The sequence below is a fragment of the Dromiciops gliroides genome, chromosome 2 (assembly GCF_019393635.1).
Source record: "Dromiciops gliroides isolate mDroGli1 chromosome 2, mDroGli1.pri, whole genome shotgun sequence".
NCBI classification, from domain to species: domain Eukaryota; kingdom Metazoa; phylum Chordata; class Mammalia; order Microbiotheria; family Microbiotheriidae; genus Dromiciops; species Dromiciops gliroides.
Genome location: NC_057862.1, coordinates 357,849,665 through 357,869,005, shown reverse-complemented (window position 1 = coordinate 357,869,005; position 19,341 = coordinate 357,849,665). Strand labels below are relative to the sequence as shown.

General features: G+C 43.4%; 1 protein-coding gene across 2 annotated transcripts in view; it reads right to left on the bottom strand.

Annotated features, from left to right (window-relative positions):
* Nucleotides 1-2,148: 2,148 nt before the first annotated feature.
* The window catches only part of TBC1D9B (TBC1 domain family member 9B), a 44,108-nt gene continuing 26,915 nt past the window's right edge, over nt 2,149-19,341 (bottom strand). Inside the window, exons 15-22 of one of the 2 annotated variants that reach the window (XM_043982149.1) lie at nt 18,659-18,727; nt 17,687-17,927; nt 17,082-17,147; nt 9,257-9,328; nt 8,792-8,842; nt 6,978-7,037; nt 6,539-6,645; nt 2,149-4,381 (exon numbers count right to left, since the gene is read on the bottom strand). In XM_043982149.1, coding sequence (XP_043838084.1) covers nt 3,686-4,381; nt 6,539-6,645; nt 6,978-7,037; nt 8,792-8,842; nt 9,257-9,328; nt 17,082-17,147; nt 17,687-17,927; nt 18,659-18,727 — 1,362 coding nt within the window. In that variant the 3' untranslated portion in view covers nt 2,149-3,685. The remainder of the gene's footprint in view (nt 4,382-6,538; nt 6,646-6,977; nt 7,038-8,791; nt 8,843-9,256; nt 9,329-17,081; nt 17,148-17,686; nt 17,928-18,658; nt 18,728-19,341) is intronic. The other variant, XM_043982150.1, reaches the window with a different exon arrangement.

Below are 19,341 nucleotides of genomic sequence, written 5' to 3'. Positions count from 1 at the left end.
ATAACAAGAATTTGTCGTGTATCTGACCCAAATGATTTTGTGACTTCCAGCTATATTGGGTGGCTTCAGAGTAGGTGTGCTAAAGGCAGGTGGTTGAGGATTAGTGAAGTATGAATAACAGGGAAAGGGATTCAAGAGTGGACAGTAGTTTAACTGGTTAGCTCTAGGGTCAAGGCAGAAGGGAAGAAAGGGAAATCTAAATGGAGACACTGAGAAATAAAAATTCTCAATGAGGGTGAAGAGCAGGCCTAGGGTCTGTACCCTAAAGAGATCCAAGAAAAAGGAAAAAAAATATTTGTAGCAGTTTTTTTTTTTTGTGGTGGCAAAGAAATTGATATTGAGGGGATGCCTATCAACTGGGGAGTGGCTGAACAATCTGTGATGTGTGATTATGATGGATTACTATTGTTACAAGAAATGACAAGCAGGGTGATTTCAGAAGAACCTAGGAAGCCTTTATGAACTGATGCAAAGTGAAGTGTGCATAACCAGGATAATACTGTATATAGTAACAGCAATTTTACAACATTATTCAATGGAGAAACACTTAACCACTATGATCAATACATTAATTCATAACAATTCCAAAAGACTCATGATGAAAAATGCTCTCCACTTCCAGAGAGAGAACTCCTGAACTCTGAAGGCAGATTAAAAGCATATTTTTTTCATTTCCTTAATTTTTCTTGCTCCTCCCCCCCCCAACATGGCTAATGTGGAAATGTGTTTTGTGACTTCATATGTATAAAGAATATTGTATTTCTTGCCTTCTCAATGAGTGAGGGAGTGAATTTGGAATTGAAAATAAGAATTAGAAATAAAGTTTCCTTTTATCTACCCTTCCTTCCAAATAAGAGTAAGCCTAGGGTGAGTGAGGCAGTGGAAGAAGTGTAAGGACAGGAGACTATGATTAGAGAGGGGCATTTCAGAGTTCAAACTCTTGGAGGTGGAACAGTCTTAGTAGATAGTGAGGTCTAAAGTAGCTGAGAGTGGAGATGGAGGCTGTGAGATTTGAAAAAGTTAATGAGCTGAGAGGCCAATGTTTTAGGACTGCCAACATGAATGCAAAGTCACCAAGGTGGAAGGCACTGGCTGAAGCGGAGAAGAAAACCGTGAATCAGGTACTGAACTCAATGAGGGAGAAAGAAGAGACTTGAAGATTGGTAGAATACAGGAACAAAGATCTGGATAGGGTAACTATGAGGAAAGGAATGAATCACAAAGTAGAGGGTGCTGAGTGATGATGGCAAAGGGGAAGATTTGTAGCTTGGACTAAGGTGCTGAAAAGCAAGGGGTGTGCACTTTTCTTAGTTCTATGTTATGGGTGTCTATGAGAAATGTTGATTAATTATTAACTATTGATGTCTCCTCTAGAAAGCCATGTTTCTGTCCCTGACAGAAGATGGGAGAAAGAGATCTTGAATGGAGAGTTTCTTCACAGGAGAGCAGGGATTTCAGAGAGCCCAGGGAAGGGGAGGGTAGAAGGGAATGGTAAGATGTAAGGCTGCTCTGGAGATAAATGAATGAGAAGGGAGAGAAAGCAAAAGGCAGCAGTTTTTGACTAGGCACTGACAGCTTTGAATCACAGGGATTAGAGAATCTGGAGGTAAGACTTTGTGCGTCAGATGAACAGAAAGTTTGTAGAGGCTTGTGGCCACATCGGCCTCTAGGTTCTGATTATGTTGTTGGTGTGAAGGAACCTTTGCTGATGCCGTCTTTTAGCTGCAACCTTTTCGGCTGATTGTAAAAGGCTTCTGTCAGCTAGGAGGGGGCAAAGGGGAAGGAGACTTCAACTGATGGCAGCTGAGCTGCTAGTTCTTGGTGGTGGCACAGATCCAGGCTCCAAATAAAGCTCCTGTCTATCTGGACAAGGGAAGAGTGGACTAGATAGCAACTTAATTAAGGCCAAGGCTCTCCAGCCTATGGACACAGGGAAAAAGGGGGTGTTAGGGGATGAAGAATGATGTGGAAGAGAATGAGGGATGGAGAGGAGGAAGCAGGATGTAGGAGACAGGGCTCAAGACTGGGGACTGACAGAAGGAAGGATTATTTGGATACAGGTTTCTGGATTTATGTAGCTGAGACAAGGCCACAACTTGTTTTTGCTTCTTTCACTGATGACATGACATATCAGGCTGGAGAGAGTAAGACCATGTAGAGTATTTTTATTTTAAAATCAATTACAATAAGTTACAACATTTAGTAAAAAGCAGGAGGATTTCTGGCCATAGCTGAGGAGGCAGAAGGAAGAAGCCAAGGACATCTGGGGTGGCATCCGTCTTGGGGAAAGGCCATGGAGGGCCCTACACTGAAGACTTTATTCCTGCCTTCCAAAACTTCCTCACACAAGACCTTCTGTAGTGGGTTAAATCAGAGCCAGACCCTTCCCTCCCTCCCTCCCTCCCTCTCCACGCCTGGCTCTATAGGAAGAAGAACCGGAATTTCGTTGTCTGTCTCTTTCTTCCAGGTGAGGAAGAGCACCAGGTCTTTCTTAGTCACGGACGAGCTTGGGAGGAGCCTGTGTGGGCTGGAATGACACAGCTCTTCCTGAACCCATTTCAGCTGTCTGCAGAACTCCCCTCTCCCCTAGAGGGGCCTACAGGGCAGGGGTTCCTTCTGCAGCAGGCTTCGCTCTGGAAGCTGCTGAAGCGTGCTGGCTCTGGGCTTTCATACCACATACTGGGAGGGGCAGCACTCTCCTTTCAGGGCATGTTATAAGGTAGGCACTGAACAGTGATTCACTTTTAAGCAAATTTAAATGACTAAAAGAAGATAAAACAAGAAACATCTGGTGCTCTTTTAAATGTTAATAGTGAAAGAAATGAAATAGATAATGATGAAAGCAGCAGGAATTACGTCTGCCCCTCCTGCCAGTTCGGAGGCCTACTTTTAAGAAACTCCTCTCTACCTTCCCTCAGGTTTCAACCTCAGTGAGCTCTGCCCTCTCTACAGAGCAACCTGAAGGGATGGATGATTTTAGCACCTAACTCACATACGAAGAGTTAAAACCAAAACCTATCTCCTGGCAAAAGGCTAAGTGACAGCCCAACCAGAGCTGTACCTGTAGGTCACTGAAACCAGGAACTGAAGACTGAACCGGTAACCTGTAGCATAGGGACAAATGAACCAGAGCAGGCTTGCTGCGTTACGGCAGTGGTCCTGGGAGTTGGCCTTTGGAGGCCAGTGCCCTGTGGCATTTATACGGTGTGGTAGCTTAGAGGCAGGTGGCCAAAGGGGCAGGGAGGAGACGGTTTCCCACTAAGCTACGTCCTTTGTGCAAAATCACCCAGGAACCTGTGAAGGCAGGGTATGGAGAGGGCAGCTGCACCCCAAACAAACACTGCTTTAATAATGACTCCTGAAAATTATACAAGCAGAGGCAGACATGCATAATTTACTGTGTGGTTCTCTGAGCCTTGGCAGCAGGAGTTTCTGCTAGCATTAAGATTACAACAGTTTTGTTCCTCTGGGCCCCAAATAATTTTGGCCAGAGAAGCAAGGTGTCTATGTTCATCAGCCACTTGGGAAAAGCCCTTCCTTTTCAATTATGCCTGTCACTGAGTGTTGTAGAGAATTTTGGGCTTGTCTGTTAAAATTTAAAAAAAATTCTCCCATCTTGTGCCACAAATGGACCAATTCTCACCCAATTTACCTTCTAAACCCTTACTGTTCATTCCCATGAGGGTCAGCCTGAAATGGAGGAGAGTTCATAGTCACTGGATGAGCTGAACTGCCTTTCCATCTTCTTCTGATCCTTGATCTTCAGGCCAACATCCACCTTTTTTTCAAAGAAGTTCACCAGCGCAGTCTCTGTAAGTATGGAAGCCAAGATCTGCTCGAAGGATATGGACCAATCCGTATCAATGGTGCTGCCATACCTGGAGGCTGGACTGCCTGCTTCACACCCCACCAGCACGGTATCATCAGCAATGTCTTCACACTGCAAGGAGCTGGTGCTCACCATGGAATAGGAAGACATAGACATGTCGTCTTTGGTTTCATCATCTGACAACAGCTGGGAGGGAGAGCCCTGCCCTTCTCCTCGCCCCTCCTCACTTACAAGCTGGTTCTCCCGCAGCATCTTTCCAGACTGCATGTCTCCCCCAGCTTTATGTTCTGGGTCCACAGGGGAATGCTGCTCCCCAGTGGAGCTCTGCCTGTGTTCTGATGGGAGAGACTCTTCCTCACTTGTCAAGTCCTGTTCATTGCTGGCTGAGGTGCCCTCTGGCTTTTTCTGGGGCCGGCTGGAGAATTTCTTGCCAACTTCTCCAATTCGGAGAAGGAGGCTGGCCACAGTGGCGATGGCATGATAGAGCTCCTGTTCTACCGGATCCTCGCTGAACATATTATAAAGGGTCTTGCACAATTCAATAAATTGCTCCTTTTATGTGGGGAAGATATAAGAAGAGACCATGGGTCAGAGAATAAAACAGCAGCAAGCTCAATGCTGTCATTTTGGTAAACCTTAAAGCATTAGAAAGGTGTGAACTATCATTCATATCAGAATTACAGAGCCTTGCCAAAGTAAATAAGGACAGAGGACTCAGTAAAGGTTGAGTTTAGATATTTAATTGATATAGGGAACTCCCAGTGAGTAAATTCCTCATCCCAAGGCAGACTGTCACTTACTTTGCAAATTATGACCTTGAGAGAATTATCTGGGACCACTGAGAAGCTAAGCAACTTGCCCAGGGTTAAAGGAACCTAGGTCTTCCTGCTTCTGGGGCCAACTTTCTATCTGCTCTGCACACTATCCCTCTGTGGAAAATGCTGTTCTTAATTTATAGGCTGACCACAATAATGTAAACAATACTGAAAGACTTCAGAACTCTGATCAATTCAATGACTAATTATGACTTCAGAGGACTGATGAGGATGATGAAGCCTCTCATCACATATGAGTGGATTACAGGTGTGGAACGAGGTGTCAGACGTGGTCAAAGTGCTGACTTATTTTGCTCGACTTCTTTGTTACAGGGGAGGTCATATGGGGGAACTATTCATGATGGGGGTGTGGGGAATAGGGAGTAGAGTCACTGGGAAGTGACAGTGATCTAAGAATGAAAGAGCATTAAACATTTTTTAAAAAGATATAGACACCAAAGTATGTGTGCCCTATCAAAGCAGGTGACCAAGGCAGCCACATTGTTGGAAAAAGCCCACTTGGCTGGTTCTGGCTGCCAACATCACTCACTCCTGGGAGCTCAGCAGAGCCATCAGAGCAAGGTTAGGAGAACAGAGATGCCTGCTGTGATACCATTAGCATACTGTAAGAATACTGGTATTTTAGATTCTGGATTTCTGTTACTTAAGGAGGAAACCTTCAAACCTTTCTGTAGTGTGGAGGACTAATGCTGGTGGCTATTTTTGTATCTTAGGATTGATCTCAGCAATAAGCTTCATAATGAGTCCACATTAGGAAACATGTGATTCTTGTTGGTTTGGCCCGAGAGGGTGAAAATGATGCCCTCCTGGCAGGCATTTTGATCTGTCTAGCCTGGTTCTGTGCCAAGACAAACCATCCTGTAATGGCTGGGCTGGAACGGGGTAGAATGGCAGCTGAGGAGGGTCTAAAAAGGCAGGGGACAAAAAGAAACATTCCCATGCCCTTAGAGAAACCTTTCACTTTCATCCCTTCCATTTCCAATACTTGCTAGCCAAGAGAAATCCATACCAAGGTGTAAGTGCCATGATAAAGTCACAGGAATGCAATAATCCCTTGAGAAGTCTCCAGGCAACCAGAGTCTTTACTTAATTGGCACCAAAAGGGCCTTAAAAGCTGTAAACAGAAGGGACAGCCTTCCTTCTGCTGCCCCCAAAGGTACCCTCTTAGCAATGGAAGTACAATTTTGTTCTGAGGTGGGGGAGCGGGGGAGGAAGGAGAAGAGTGAGCATAGAGGTTCCTGTACCTGAGTGTTCTACATTTAAAACTATACCATAACAAATGTATTCCTGGGGTAGCTAGGTGACACAGTGGTAAAGCACTGGCCCTGGATTCAGGAGGACCTGAGTTCAAATCCAGCCTCAGACACTTGACACTTACTAGCTGTGTGACCTTGGGCAAGTCACTTAACCCTCATTGCCCCCCCCCCCCAAAGTGCCATAGAGAAAATGTATTCCTAAGGGGTAAGTGAAAAGTATACCTTGAAGTTATTAGTATTAGAAAGGAATATGACATGGAAGTCTGGAGTTGCGTCTGGAACACTAATCTAGTGGTGGGGAGGGGAGAAGACCTCAGCTTGGAGGAAAAACACATGGATAGAGTTGGGCATGGTGAGTTACCAAATGCTAGGACATTTAATCTCATTTGTCATTTCCCCAAAACTTTAGAGGCTTTTTACCATAGAATGCCAGGGAGAAATGAGGCTAATTAGTCCAACCAGGCAATCTAGTTCAAGCTCCTCATTTCACTGAATAAGTAACTAAGTCCATGAAGACCATGGTAATCTCAGAGCTCCAATAAGAGACAACTATCATCCTTCTTAGTCAAAAAGTGTTTTTTTAAGCATGTGCTCTGTATCCTCTTTGACTTTCCTACCTGGCTCATTTTGGGAAGGTCCTTAATAGTTTCTTTCTTGGACTCTTTCTCGCTGGCCCACATTTGAAGATAGTACCTATAGTCTGGGGAGTTGGCTCCCTTCTCTTCTGCAAAGAAAGGAAAAAAACAGACAAGTCAGAGGTTCCATAGGATACAGAAGTTACCTCCAAGGTGAATGGAAAGAAAATTTAAAATGATTATGGTCTGGCAGGTAAAGTTGCTAAGCAAGGTACATTTAACAGGGAGGGGGCTACATGTCCAGAGTCAAAAAGGTCTGTAGGACTTCCCACCTGTCCTTCACTTGTGTCTTTCTTCACTGTTATTACTTGGAGGACAACAAGGTATGGGGAAAGTGTGTGTGTGTGTGTGTGTGTGTGTGTGTGTGTGTGTGTGAAATGTACATATCACACTGGTATTAACAGGTCATTTCTGACAATACCTCTTTTATCTTTGAAGTCTCCATTTCTACTTCCTTCTTTCTCCTCAGGAGATGCTGCTTCTAAGCAACCAGAAAGAAAAAAAAAATTCACAGAATTTATTTCTATCATAAGATACAAAATGAAAATTCTGAAATTTATTTTAGAAAATTATTTCTGGAAAATTTATTTTCAGAAAAACTTATTTTTGAAAATTATTTCAAAGCTTAGTTCAGTATTCTCATTGCAGAACAGGACCCATTTTGTTAATTCCATATTTCCTCTTAGCAACTGTCTCCCCAATCAAACCCCCCATTCTTTATAAGCTCTGTTGTACCCCTAGCTTTGACTCCCATCATCTTTCTTCTTTTGTCCCTATGTCCAACCTTATAAAAAACTCCCATAAACTAAGGGAATATATTATTTCCGCAAAAGGTGAAACAAAAGAAAGCTGTTACTACTATAGTTATAAGAATGAAAATCATGCTATATTTGCTTTTCATATATGAAGAACCAAAAGAGGTCATGGGATGACATAGTCTCAGGGGGAAATGTGCTCCCTATGAAAACCAGCACTCTGTTGGGAAAGCTGAAACTCAAACAAGGGATTTCAGTCACCAATTCAATCTGCATTGATCCTGACTGATAAAGCAACATGGTGATAAAGGCAGCAAGGATACTGTACTCAGAGTCCAAGCATTTGAGTGTCTATCTCAGCCCTGCCACTCACTATATGACGACTGGCAAGTCATCTGACTTCTTTATAAAATGTGGGGGTGGACAAGATGATCTCTAAGGTCCCTTCTAGCTTCAACATTCTACTGTTCTATGGCCTAGTACAAAGTTTCTTAAACAGTGGGGTTGCGTAACTGAATGTGGGAGGGGGAGGGTCATGAAAAATGTGGCAACAGTAAAAGGCTATATATAATTATTTTATATACCTATATACCCCAGGTCGAATACAATTTCTTGGGCAAAAAGGTGTCGTGAGTGGAAAAAGTTTCAGAAGCCCTGGCCTAGTACACGTGTTCCATATTCAAAGTTTCAGGTTTCTGAGACAATTTTTCCTTGAGTCTGTGCCAGGAGCTGAATGCTGCTAGTGAACACCCACTTTGAGAGTTGGTACTAAACTGGATAGGTGTAGGCCCACCAAATATCCTCCAGTTACCCCTACTGACTTGGCCAGGATAGTGGTACAGGAAGCGAGAGAAAGTAGTGAGCTTCTCTTCCCTCTCTTCTAGTTGAATAAGCTATGAAAAAGACTGTTTAGTTTGTCTAGTTTGATATAACTTGGGAGTATGGCCTTTCAAATTTGATATTAACATTTAAGCAAATCATTCAGATCAGGTGTGTGCTGATGTCTTGCAAACTGCCTTGTAACTTTACCAGCCCATCTGTGTGGCTGCTGGTTGCCATAAATAAGGACATTAAGTATCCCTACTACCTAGCATAGCAGAATGTAGTAGGTGCTAATAAATGCTTGCCAAATTGAATTTAAGTAAGGGATGTTTTACCATTTTCAATTATTCTACCCCATTTCCCTATGAGACAATATCATTGTGTCCACTTTGCAGATGGGAAAACTAGGTTGCTGAAGGCTATTTTTTATTGCTGCTGGCAATAAAGTATATATTAAAGTTTGTGGTTCCTCACTTCTGAGTCCTGCCACATTCCCTCTCACCATGCATCAGAAAGGTTCAAGCACTAAGAACATTACATGCTAGGTAGATGCACCAAGAAAAATCCCGATATGATAAACCGACAGGAAAGACCGACAATGTTTCTTTAGGGATTTGTGTTCTTAGCATGAGAAGGCAGCACTCTGCCTGGGACTGACCTGGAGTCTCACAGTGCAGGAAGAGATCCAGGTCTGAGACAAAAGGAGATACTGAAGCGTCCCGGAGGAAGGAGAGGGGATGGAAGGAAGAAGAAAAATTCAGGGACTACACAGAGACACTGAAGAATCCGAAGTTAAGAAAATAGGAATGGAAATGCCAATGAGTGTCTTATGCAAAGCGCCCAAGCAGGAAAGGCAGGTTTTGCCTCAAGAGCATCTTTCTGAGCTCCACAACAACATAGGGCATAGGCCCTGGCAAGTAGCTCCTCCTGGTGAGGAGATTCTTGCTTTCACAGGAAAGTTCCTTATTCCCCAGGGAGGGGGCCAGTGCAGGCAGTAGCAGTACCCATACCCTGAGAGGCTGATGGGGAGCCTTGCCTTCCTCTGAGGGACAGAAGGCCCTGAATTACTGAGGAGGGGGCCTAACTAAGGCCCCTGGGATCAGCCCTTTTCTGCTTTCCTTACCTTCTGCAGAGAGGTCTTCTGGGAAGTAGTGTGCCGCCTCCAGAGCTGACTCTGCTTCCTCTGTGCTCAGGGCTGGGCAGAAAGAACAAGGCAAAGGGGGTGACGGTGGGAGGGAGAGGGGTGAATGAAGTGGTCGTCTCAGTACTCCTGTTCCCATGGTTACTACCATGGCCATTTTCAACACCACCAGTTAAGAAACGTAACTGAAAAAACATCCTGGCATGCACTCCTAGCAGCTTACAAGGAGAGGAGAGGAAAGGCTGAGCTCCTTCCAAATCTTTCACATGACAAGAAGGCCACTGTGGCTAGTCTTGAGACCTCAAAACAAAAGAACCAACAGAGCGTTTCTCCTAACAAATGTCCTGTGATAACGATCTCACCCAGCCTGTAGAGCTCCTAACCAGCCTGTTCCCAACACCCGGCCATATTATGAGCCTTATCCCATCTATTTGCTCAGACTTTGTGATGCTATGACCACAAGCACCATGCTATGTGAAGTTCTTCCTACTTAAGGTCTCTTGTCCCCAGCTGGAGAGGAGAACCAGGGGGAGCCTCTTCCTCAGATGAAGTGCCCTGGGAATCCTGTGACATCATCACGGCTCACATTCACATCAGATCCAGCAGTTCTTTCACTACTGGCTGCTCTGCTGAGGAGGGAAGCCAGTCACTGAACTGCCAGATTTACCTTCTCTGGTGTCAGTGCTGCTTGGCCAACACCAAATCTATTCTGGAATATGGAAGCATAGAAAGACAAAAGCAAAAGCCTGAGCTTGACCTTCAGAACGGATTTTATCATCCTGTTCACCAAAAGCTGGCTTTGAGGAAACCATTTCCAGTGTTTAAGGTTCTCGGCCTTTTGCTCCTCCAGTCCTGAGTGGGCAGAGGGCCTGAAAACATATTCCAAGCATGGCAGGGAGAGCATCAGATGGAGTTTCCTCCCTTTGCTCCATTATCCTCAAGTTTTCCTTCCCACGCTTGCCAGCTGTGGTTGGAAATCTGCAGTGACCAAGGCCATTGCTCCCACTACAGCAGGGTGGTGTGGTATAGTGCAGTGTGGGAAGTGCTGGGCAAGGAGTCAAAAGTCCTGGGGTTTAGTCTCCATTCTGCCACTTATTTGCCATATGACCTTGGGCAAGTCTTTTCCCCTCCTCTGGTCTCAATTTCTCATCTGTCAAATGAGGACAGTAATACTCGAAGCATACAATAAAAACTACTTTGTAAATCTAAAGGCGCTGGACATGGATCTCTTTGTATATACTCCTATTTTAACGTGTGGGAGCTATCATTGCTGTTATTTTAAAGGGGTTTTTTGGCTTTTCCTCAGTTTCTAGGCTCAAGGTTGTGGTTTTAAAAAGCACCTTGCTGGAAGGAGGAAGGAAAAGAGGTGGGGAACTCCAGCAGGGAAAATGACAGAGAACAAAAGCATTTTCTTGGTTAAACCTTTTGAGTCTGCCTCCTTGAAGGTTTGGGTTAAGATCTTCCCTTTTGTATTGTATATTAATTTGACTGGTGGTTTTGTTGGCTGACATCAAATTTTTCATAAAAATTTTTAAAAAGTGCTTTAGTCCCACAGCTCCCTTAGATTATAAAATGAAGAAGAGCAGCTGCTTTCATTAATGCAGGGAATTTCCTAACCAGCAAAGCCCTACAACAATGAAATCCCAGGTGTAGATAAACAACAAACCAACCAAGAACACTAAGTAGCTGAGGGAAAGTAGGGACGAGGACTAGACCTAAGGGAAGAGTAAAACCAAAAACTACTTGCCCAGGAGGGAGGAAAAAGGAGATAATTACTCCACCCAGTCCAATGGGATAACAAGTCCTTTCAAAGCTAATGCTTTTGAACTCTTGAACTTCTTTGAGGGACAAGTTAGTGGGTCACAGTCCATGCCCCAAGTTTGAGTTGGGCCCCATGCCTGACTTTCTATGTGAATCTGGTCAAACCCCCTTTTGCTTTTTCTTCTGTATGATGCAGGGTAATGACCTGTAAAGTCCCTGCTAGCTAAGATGGTCAATGAATCTACCATATAGATTTTTTTTCTCATGGCTGGCCACTTTGTTTCCTGTCACCAGCAAATAAGACCAGGTGGTGCATATAACAAAAACTTATCATTCCCCATTCTAATCTAGCTTCCCAAGATGGCTAGTGTGGCTTAACCATTAAGGTGCACACTGATCTCTCAGAGTAGACAGTCGTCTGAGAGTTTTCTTTTCTTTTTTTTTTTAAGTGAGGCAATTGGGGTTAAGTGACTTGCCCAGGGTCACACAGCTAGTAAGTGTTAAGTGTCTGAGGCTGGATTTGAACTTAGGTACTCCTGATTCCAGGGCCGGTGCTCTATCCACTGTGCCACCTAGCTGCCCCAAGAGTTTTATTTTCTAAGTGTTGTGTTATTTCAGTTATGTCCAACTCTTCATGACCTCAATCTGGAGTTTTCTAGGCAGAGACATTGGAATGGTTTGCACCTTTTTTCTCCAGCTTATTCTGCAGATGAGGAAACTGAAGCAAACAGGATTGAGTGATTGGCCCAGGGTCACACAGCTAGGAAATGTGTGAAGCAGGATCTGAACTCAGATCCTCCTAAATCCAGGGCTGCTGCTCTAGCTACCCATTCTCTAGTCATCAGCTAGTATCATTCTGTTTTTTTGTTTTGTTTTTGTTTTTTAAGTGAGCCAATTGGGGTTAAGTGACTTGCCCAGGGTCACACAGCTAGTAAGTGTTAAGTGTCTGAGGCCGGATTTGAACTCAGGTACTCCTGACTCTAGGGCCGGTGCTCTATCCACTGCGCCATCTAGCTGCCCCAGCTAGTATGATTCTGAAAGCAAAGACTGGCAGTGATTTCACCATGACTTCTTCTTCTTCCTTTTTTTTTTTTTGGTGGGGCAATGAGGGTTAAGTGACTTGCCCAGGGTCACAAAACTAGTAAGTGTCAAGTGTCTGAGGCTGGATTTGAACTCAGGTCCTCCTGAATCCAAGGCTGGTGCTTTATCCACTGCGTCACCTAGGTGCCCCTTGACTTCTTTCAGAGCGCATGCAGATTAGGAACACTGCTTCCTCAGGGATCAGCTCTCCAGGGTTAACTATGTGACTCAAAAGGGAAAATTCAAGATCTATGGTGCTTATTAGTATTAAATGGCAGCATCCAAGGTCTAAGTTTAGGAGGAATTTCACCTACAATTTTAATCCCAGGTGCCAGTGTTACTGACTGTGCTGTGTAGTAATCATCTCTTTGTGGATTATTTCCTTCATTGAAGCCAACAAGGCTGAAGGCCATTATTTCCCTCCTAGAACACATTTTCACCTTCTTCATCAGTCTGATCCCATATCCAAGTGGAATGGTGAGACTATAAGGAAGAGGAAGTTAACATGGAATGGACATCTCTTCATCACATCTGAGGGCTGGGACCATGTCATTCTTCATCTTAAGAGTTCCTAGTATCTGATACATAGTAGGTACTTAATAAATATTTGCTGAATTGGATTCTAGTGTCTTTTGGGAGTAGTGTTTCTTCTAACTACACCCTACAACATATTGTAGACAAGCCAAACAGCCTTACTTATTCTCTGCTTTGGGAAAACAGAGAAATTACCACACTGTTTCTTGATTCAATAGAAAGGCAGAAGACATGGATACCATCATTTTGATCACACCACAAATGGAAGCTGGTTAAAGCTATTATAATAACAGCTAAGATTTGCCTAGTGTTTCAAGGTTTAACAAACACTTTACTCATATTATCTCATTGGATCTTGACAACAATTCTGTGAAGTAGGCGCTATTAGGTCCATTTTACAGATGAGGAAACTGAGGCTTTATGACTAGGTCGCATAGCTAATAAGTGTCTGAGGTAGGATTTGAACTCAGTTCTTGACCCCAAACCCTAGCATTCTAGCCACTGCACTACCTAGATGCCTATACACAACTCCTTTAGAAAGATATCTGGGGGCGGCTAGGTGGCGCAGTGGATAGAGCACCGGCCCTGGAGTCAGGAGTACCTGAGTTCAAATCCGGCCTCAGACACTTAACACTTACTAGCTGTGTGACCCTGGGCAAGTCACTTAACCCCAACTGCCTCACTTAAAAAAAAAAAAAAAGATATCTGGGGGGCAGTTAGATGGCACAGTAGATAAAGCACTGGCCCTGGATTCAGGAGTACCTGAGTTCAAATCCGGCCTCAGACACTTAACACTTACTAGCTGTGTGACCCTGGGCAAGTCACTTAACCCCAACTGCCTCACTTAAAAAAAAAAAAAAGATATCTGGGGGGCAGTTAGATGGCACAGTAGATAAAGCACTGGCCCTGGATTCAGGAGGACCTGAGTTCAAATCCAGCCTCAGACACTTGACACTAGCTGTGTGACCCATGGCAAGTCACTTAACCCTCACTGCCTCGCCAAAAAAAAAAAGAAAAAAAAAAGAGAGAGATTTGGATTAGACTAGATTCCTCAAGCTCAGCTTTGGGTATAATAAAGGCAGAAATGGGTACACTATTATCCACATGGCAACTTTTGCAAGAAGAATCCCAGAAGAACAAATTTCCACTGATAACTGAGCAAGTTCCTTTATTTGTCCTACCATGAAGCATCTGTTACACTTCGGAGAACTGAGCTCATACAGCCTATATCTATGAGCAATCATTTGAAACTCAAACAAACGAACAAGGAAGATTTATTGCTAATATTTGAGTGGCATTCTGGGGTAGTGGAAAGATCAAGAGATGTACAGTTGGAAACCTGGGTTCAAGTCCTGGCTCTGATATTAACTGTGATCCTTGGGAATATCATGACTTCTTTTAGCTTGTTTTTTCATCTGTAAAATTGGGGATGATGATGATCCTTGTACTCCTGCTTTATGGGATGATTATGGGGAAAATGCTGTATAAATTTATGTTAGAAAAATGGGGATTATTTTATCATTACCTGACTTGTTTTGGATCTGTCCTTAGAGGTGGAGGATGACTGTCCAACTCTTTACCCTGATTAATCTTTTAGGTACACCATCCCTCAGAAAGGCACCAATTGTGCTCTGCCTCATCTTCAAAAATGGGAATTCTATATATACCTATGACCAGAGATCATCAGTCACACAAAATTACAAGACCTTGATGGAGAGTCTAGGTTAAGAACACTTTTTTGCTATCTCTCTCTCTCTCTCTTTTTTTTTTCAGGGCAATGAGGGTTAAGTGACTTGCCCAGGGTCACATAGCTAGTAAGTGTCAAGTGTCTGAAGCTGGATTTGAACTCAGGTCCTCCTGAATCCAGGGCCGGTACTTTATCCACTTCATCACCTAGCTGCCCCCAAGAACACTTTTTTGGAGTGTGTTCAGTGACCCTCCCCACCATCATCCTAGGACCACTAACACTTGCATAACTTGATGGCATTTTAAAGTTTACAAATCACTGTTCCTTTTTTCACTTGTCCTCTGCTGGGAGGTCATCGCCATGGGCTTCTGCTCACTCCATTTTACATAATTCCTCATTCTCTCTTTCCTTGTTTCAATCTCAAAGCCACAAAGAGGTGGCTTTTCTTCTCACCAGGGAAGTTCTTTACTTATTTATGTTCTTGATCTCATCCACCTACTTTCTCATCTGGAAGCTTGTCCTATTCATCTTCTGACTTCCTGCTATAATCTTCCATTTTTCCATATCCACTGCTTCCTATCCCTGCTGATTGTATGCATCCTTCCTCTTGGAGCCAAATTCCTAGAGAAAAGCTGTCTACATTTGTTCCCTCCACTTCCTCACCTTCTACTTATTTCTCAAGTGTTTGCCATCTGCTTCTAACCCTAACACTTGACAGCACCTAGTCTCTCTGAGGTCACCAATAATCTCTTAACTGCCAAGCCCAGTGGCCTTTTTTCTGTACTCATCTGTCTAGACTTCTCTGTACTTTTTGGCTCTGCTGATCACCCTACCTCCTACAGTCTAATTAAGACTCTACCTCACCTGCTTTCAGAATACTGCTCTCCCTTAATCCTTCTGTCTGACCACACATTCTCAGTTTCTTTTGCAGGATCATATCCATATTCCACCCCCCTAAGAGTTGGTGCTTCCCAAGGTTCTGCCCTGGGTACTTCCACTCTTTCCTTTTTATACTATACTCTCTGGGTGATCTCATCAGCTTCCAGGGGTTCAATGATCATTTCTATGCAGATAACTCCCAAGTGCACATGTCTAATCCTAGTACCTCTCCTGAGCTCCAGCTGTGAATTACTGTGTTTGATACCCCTACCCGGATGTCCTACTAACACCTCAAACTCAACTTATCCAAAACAGAACTCACAATCTTTTCCCTTAAATCCACCTCTCCTCCTGGCTGCTCTATTTCTTTGACCAGGATCTCAACCTTGGGGTTTTCCTTGACTCCCCCCCCCCAGCCAGTCAGCTATCATGTCTTACTGACTCTTCCTCCACAAAATCTCTTGAACCTGTCTCCTTTTCTCCACTTTGTTCAGAACCTCATTCTATCAAGCCTGCACTGCTGCCACAGGCTTCTAAGGAGCCTCCCTGCCTCCAGTCTCTCCCCTCTGTAAAGGCCAGGGCTCACCATATCACCCCCCTCCCCAAGAACCTCCAGCAGCTCCTTAGTGCCTCTAGAATAAAACCCAAACTGCCTGGCTTCACAGTTACAGTCCTTTACCTTCTACCTCAAGGCTACACTTGTAGACTTATTACTCCTCACATACTCAATTTCCTAGACTCACAATAAACGTGTGCTGAACTGTATTATTAAATTGAAGTTATTCACAATTCTATAAGGCAGGAAATACAAGTATTATCACTCCAATTTTACAGTTCAGGAATCTGAGGCTCAATGAGGGGAAATGACTTGCCTAGAGTCACACAGCTAATAAATGACAGAACTGACAGTGGAATCCAAGTCTTCTTACTACAAACCCAGGCTCTTTTCAGTAAACTGTATTGCCTTATATTACACTACAACAAGGCTGCTGAAGTCACAGTAGACAGGAAGGGTTTTAAGACTGGTGTCATCAATGTTCTAAATGGTGACAAACAGTTGTGTAGTGTCCTCCCTTTTAAATTTCTATTTAGGGGGCAGCTAGGTGGCGCAGTGGATAAAGCACCCGCCCTGGATTCAGGAGGACCTGAGTTCAAATCTGGCCTCAGACACTTGACACTTACTAGCTGTGTGACCCTGGACAAGTCACTTAACCCTCATTGCCCTGTCCCCCCCTGCCCAAAATTCTATTTAAATAAACTGTGGGGGTGATGTATATTAACCCACTTAAGAACCTGAAGCTAGTTTCAGCCCCTGAAAAGGTTTGTGACAATAAGGAATAAGTACCCTGGGGTACAGACTCACTCTCCAGCATGGGGACGGTGTCATCCAGATGCACTTTAGGGTGTAAATGACAAAGAGTAGTCCAAATCCTAAGACAGCATATAGCATAAAATTTCACAGAACCCCACCTAGTCTACAAGGCAGCCAAAGTACTTTGGCACAAAAAAGCTGGTCTCTCTTCATTGCCATTTCACATTTGACTGCCTCAAAGATAGGGGGCTGTCCTGGGCCCTTCAGGCCACAGAGGCTTTCTTCCCTGGCTGGGATCTTGTGAGGCTGATTAGAGCTGAATGAATTCTTGTTTAGGAAGAAAGTTGCTTTGTGCCTCCTCTTCTTGCACCAATGTGAAACAGAGAGCTGAAGGCCCCTTTCTTTACCAGCGAATGCTCCAGACACCTTGCATTTCAGGCTTTGGAAACATTCAGTAGGTCCTCAGGTAGCTAGCTACAAGGCACTTAGAAACACTTAGCATGGGCTCTCCTAGGGGTCTCCATTGGGGGTAGGAGTTCACAGAGTTCTCTTACCTGGTGGAAGGTGCAGCTTGTAGAGAACTTTGAGCTTCTCTGTCAGGTCCCCATGATACATCCCACCTATTTAGAAAAAAAAAAAGGTTTAACACTATCTAGATTCATTTAGAGGCATCGTCAGTTAGAATTCAGAAAAGCTCAAGAAGGTGCAGCCATCACTTCAAAGAAGTGTATCTAGTGACACAATTTTGTCTCTTTATCCTGTGAATCACTCAGGGACTGACAATACTGCCTTGCCCTCTACCAGCTCTTGTGAAATTTAACTGGCTCCTCTACCTAAAGCTTTGGGCTTCTTGAGAGGTTAGTAATTATGTAAGTACAAGGTGGTAGCCTCACTGGTATTATCACCACACTCTCTCTCCAGATCTGAATGAAGAATCCTTGTGGAATATGGAAGAACAATTTCTTTTTTTTTCTTTTTCTTTTTTTTTTTGGAAGACCAATTTCTATTCCTAGCAATTGTTACTAACTCACCAGTTCCCTTTTCTGGCCTTCATTTTCAGCCATATAATGAGAGATCTGGAGAAGGCTTCTTACTAGCTCTGTGATTTATTATGCAGTATTAACAGATCTGGAAGAGTAAATAAGCCCTTAACACTTACTCATCCCAGTCACAAACTCCTTGAAGTTGATGAGAGAGTCCTTGTTTTCATCCAGAAGTCTGAACATCCGTCCGGCCAGCACTGGGGTGTGAGAGCCACAGGCCCAGGGGGTCAAGCTGACAAATAGCTCCCTGAACTGGTTCCCATCAATTCTGTACTGCTCCAGATAGGGGAGGCTCTGGTCCCTGCGGATGGCTGCCATGCGGTTATTTCCCCAGTAACAGCTCATCAGGTATTTGGCCTACAAGTGGAAGGAGAGGTTTATTGGACTGAAATCCTCGTATCGCTTCTAGAACACAGATTCTTAACCTTTTTCTTTTTTTAAAATTATGGATCCCTCTGGCACTCTGGTGAAGCCTATAGCCCCATTTCAAAAAAATTTTTAAACACATAAAATAAAATACATAGGATTACAAAGAAAAGCAATTATATTGAAATATAGTTATCAAAATGGACCCCTGGGAATCTAGGGACAAAAATCAATATCTAAGCTAGTTGTCATCCTTCTTTACCCCCATATTGTCTTAGTATGGTCAGAAAGCAGTAGGAATAAGGAAATAGGAGAAAAGAGCTCAGAAATGACTAGGATTCATCATGTTTAGGCTCATGAAGTGAACTGAAAGTAGAAAGATGTGCAGCAAATAGATAGTGGGCCTAGGGCACTTGATGACCAGCAGGAATCCTTTAAGAGAATCCCTCCTTTAGTAGGAGAACTCTGCTTCTCATTTTGTTTTTTGTTTTTTTTGTTTTGTGGGGCAATGAGGGCTAAGTGACTTGCCCAGGGTCACACAGCTAGTAAGTGTCAAGTGTCTGAGGCTGGATTTGAACTCAGGTTTGCTTTATCCACCGCAGCGCTGAGCTGCCCCCAGAACTCTGCTTCTCTACTTTGGGAAAATAGATTTGATGAAGAAAACCACTTCACTTTCAGGGTCAAGAAGGATGAAATATGCAATGTCCATTCCAGAATCCTACCTTAAACAACATGTAAAGTTCTTCTAACTCTTCCATGGAAAAGCCAATGTCACTAGATATAGCTCGGACCTTGGAGTCAAGAAGAGAAAGGATTTATTGAAACTAAAATAGGCAGAATCATATGGTTCTATGATGCTAAAAATGAAAACCTTTCAGAAAACACAAAACAATTCCATTTCCAGATGGTGGTATAAAAAAGAGGGATGGGTTTGTGTGTGTGTAGAAAAGATAGATGTGGATTAATATTTGAGGATTTGGCAGTACCAAACAAAACAAACATCTCCATTGGATTTTCACATCAAAGGATGGTAAATGAAATGAAAAAAGCTAGAAGTTTCTTGTATCCTATTTCAAAAAGGGGAGGTAGGGTCCCTAAAGCTAATGAAGCAATGTTGCCCAAACTTTTTTTTTAAAGAATTGCATGCATGCATTTTTTAATCTATCTATCTATCTATCTATCTATCTATCTATCTATCTATCTATCTATCTATCTATCTATCTATCTATCTATCTATCTACTTACTTACTTATTTACTTACTTACTTACCTTACTTACTTACTTACTTATTTATTTATTTATTGCAGAGCAATGAAGGTCAAATGACTAGCCCAGAGTAAGTGTCAAGTGTCTGAGGCAGGACCTGAACTCAGGTCCTACTGAATCCAGGGCCGGTGCTTTATCC